The sequence below is a fragment of the Castanea sativa genome, chromosome 8, assembly GCF_040712315.1.
Source record: "Castanea sativa cultivar Marrone di Chiusa Pesio chromosome 8, ASM4071231v1".
Taxonomy (NCBI): Eukaryota; Viridiplantae; Streptophyta; class Magnoliopsida; order Fagales; family Fagaceae; genus Castanea; species Castanea sativa.
In genome coordinates, this window is record NC_134020.1 from 20,968,367 (window position 1) to 20,970,633 (window position 2,267).

Below are 2,267 nucleotides of genomic sequence, written 5' to 3' on the forward strand. Positions count from 1 at the left end.
TTAACTGTCCATATTTCATTTCTTAGACTTTGGTTTTTATTTCTTGAGTAGGCTTAAGAGTAAAGACTGCATCAATAGCCATCAGTCTTCTTTGAGCTAATGTCAAGTTTCGAGCTTAACACACAAAAAGAAATCCCAGTCTAAGTCATCCCTCCGGCGGTTGACCCGTGGCTTTACACAAAAAGAACTCAACCAAGGTCGAAGAAAAATTCTAAAAAAGATTTTGCCAAACAGTTTTAAAATAGTAAAAGTTGCCCATTTTTTTATTTTTTACAATAACAACATTTAGCAAAACCCCTGCCCCATGCAAAATTTCATCATCTAAGTACCAAAAATCTAACCAAATGATTACTATTGACCAAAATTATGCAAGTGACGAAGCAAAGAGAAGTTGTCCCATTGGACAATTTTATTACCTTTCAAACATATTACATTACACAGTTTGATACATAAACATCAGAAACCATAACAGTCTAGGCATCAACAAAAGGGTAAAGTTCATATCTAACGTTACAACTGCCACCAACAACTCGCCCACCTCGTTTTCCCTCACAACAGTTGGGAAGTTCACTAACTGCAGTATCAAGACACTTCTTACAATCAAGACCCTTCTTACAATCAAGACCCGAAAGGTCCCTGGTGCATTGAGCCAAACCATATAGTTTGCTTGATGAATCAAGCTCTAGGTCCCCGGTAGCATATAATTTTGGATTGGCATAAGCTTTATTAGATAAGCTGCTTAACAAATCCTTAACTTTTGGATTGAAAGAAGTGGAATTTTCTACATCTTGGACGTTCCACATGTAGAACTTGTTGTTGTTATCGATTTCTCCAAAGAAATCTATGTTCGAGTACTTTAAAAGGCAGTTATCGTACCAAATTATCGCTCCTTTCTTATAAGGACAACGATCATCAAGCTCTTTGCCTGCATCAACGACACAGGTCTTACAGTTTGTGGTTGAGACATCACCTCGGCATAGGGCTAAACCATTTGCTTGATCTTGGCCTTCCCCAGACGAGCCGAGCCCATACCCTGTTGAAAGAACTTGGGTGGACAAAAGATTGAGCAATCCATTCAAGTTTGTACCATAAGGGCTATTGGCAGTGTAGTTTTCCTGGCTAAAACAAAAATGGTATAATGGGCCAGCACAATTGACTGCATGGAGGGAGAGGCTGAATACTAGAAAGCTGACAGAAATATATCTTGGGCACAACATGTAGAATGAAATTGAAGGTTGGGTTTGTGGGTGTGTAATTCTCTCCAGGAACTCTATAAATAGACGAAACCTTTCAAGTTTTGGCCAAGTATGGAGTTGAAAATGCTGACTTTATTCCTAGTGGCAACCTCATCTCAGTCCTAATCCTTCTGATTAATAAACCTCTCAAAATCGCACTCAAGACTTTGAACGTGCTGGAGAGTGGAGTCACTAATCTCGCACAAAATCTTTTGGAGGCGCTTTTATATTAATTAACTCATGGAAGTTCTAAGGAAAGTGGAAACCAACTCAAATTCGTGAGGGATCAATGGGATTAAAGTCAAATGTTGAAAGATGTCACTATTTTATTAATGTGCGTGTTTTGCACTAATGATTTGTCGGTCACTAAAAATTTGTGGATGAACTTTCATGTTGAATGGATCTATGATATTCAAAGGCTACTGATGATATTTTATCTCTTCATTTAATTTTGACTGCGTTAAATTTCAATCCTCAAGTACTTGTTTTAGTTAAAGTCAATCTTTTCATTTAATTTTGAGCACATGCAAAACCATGAGCAGTGGATAATATAGTTAAGATATATTGCGTGATTACATTAAATTTTGTTTAGAGAGAGAGAGAGAGAAGAATTATGCTATCTATGGTCTTAGCTATGAATGTCAAACAAGAAGGCTGTTCATGCTATCTCCCTTGAGAACGAGAGAAAACACCTATTTTATTGTGGTAGTCTAGTCATCTAGTGTAGTGTGTTTTAGATGGGTCGATTTTCTTTAGTTTCTTATATATGCTGTGCGAAACTATAACTATACCTTAAAAAGGATATGATGATGTTTGAAAAAGTTGAACAAGTCCATCATCTTGTAGTTGCTTATTAGCTTTAATTAATGGGGCTATTATCTAGATGAAGTCCAAGTCATTTATGCACTAATCTAGATATTTCGTTTGCTCAAACTATTCAGTATATTATTATATATAAAGAGTATTGCTAAAAATACAAACTTTTTTACAAAAATCTTTATAAATTGCTAATGTGATGGGTGGTTATTGATA

The 2,267-nt window shown here is 36.0% G+C and overlaps 1 protein-coding gene across 1 annotated transcript; it reads right to left on the reverse strand.

Annotated features, from left to right (window-relative positions):
• Positions 1 to 373: 373 nt before the first annotated feature.
• Positions 374 to 1,260, reverse strand: LOC142607868 (antimicrobial ginkbilobin-2-like protein). The gene has a single exon (XM_075779518.1). The coding sequence runs from the start codon at positions 1,215 to 1,217 to the stop codon at positions 474 to 476; it is 744 nt and encodes a 247-aa protein (XP_075635633.1). The 5' UTR covers positions 1,218 to 1,260; the 3' UTR covers positions 374 to 473.
• Between the last annotated feature and the right edge of the window lie 1,007 nt (positions 1,261 to 2,267).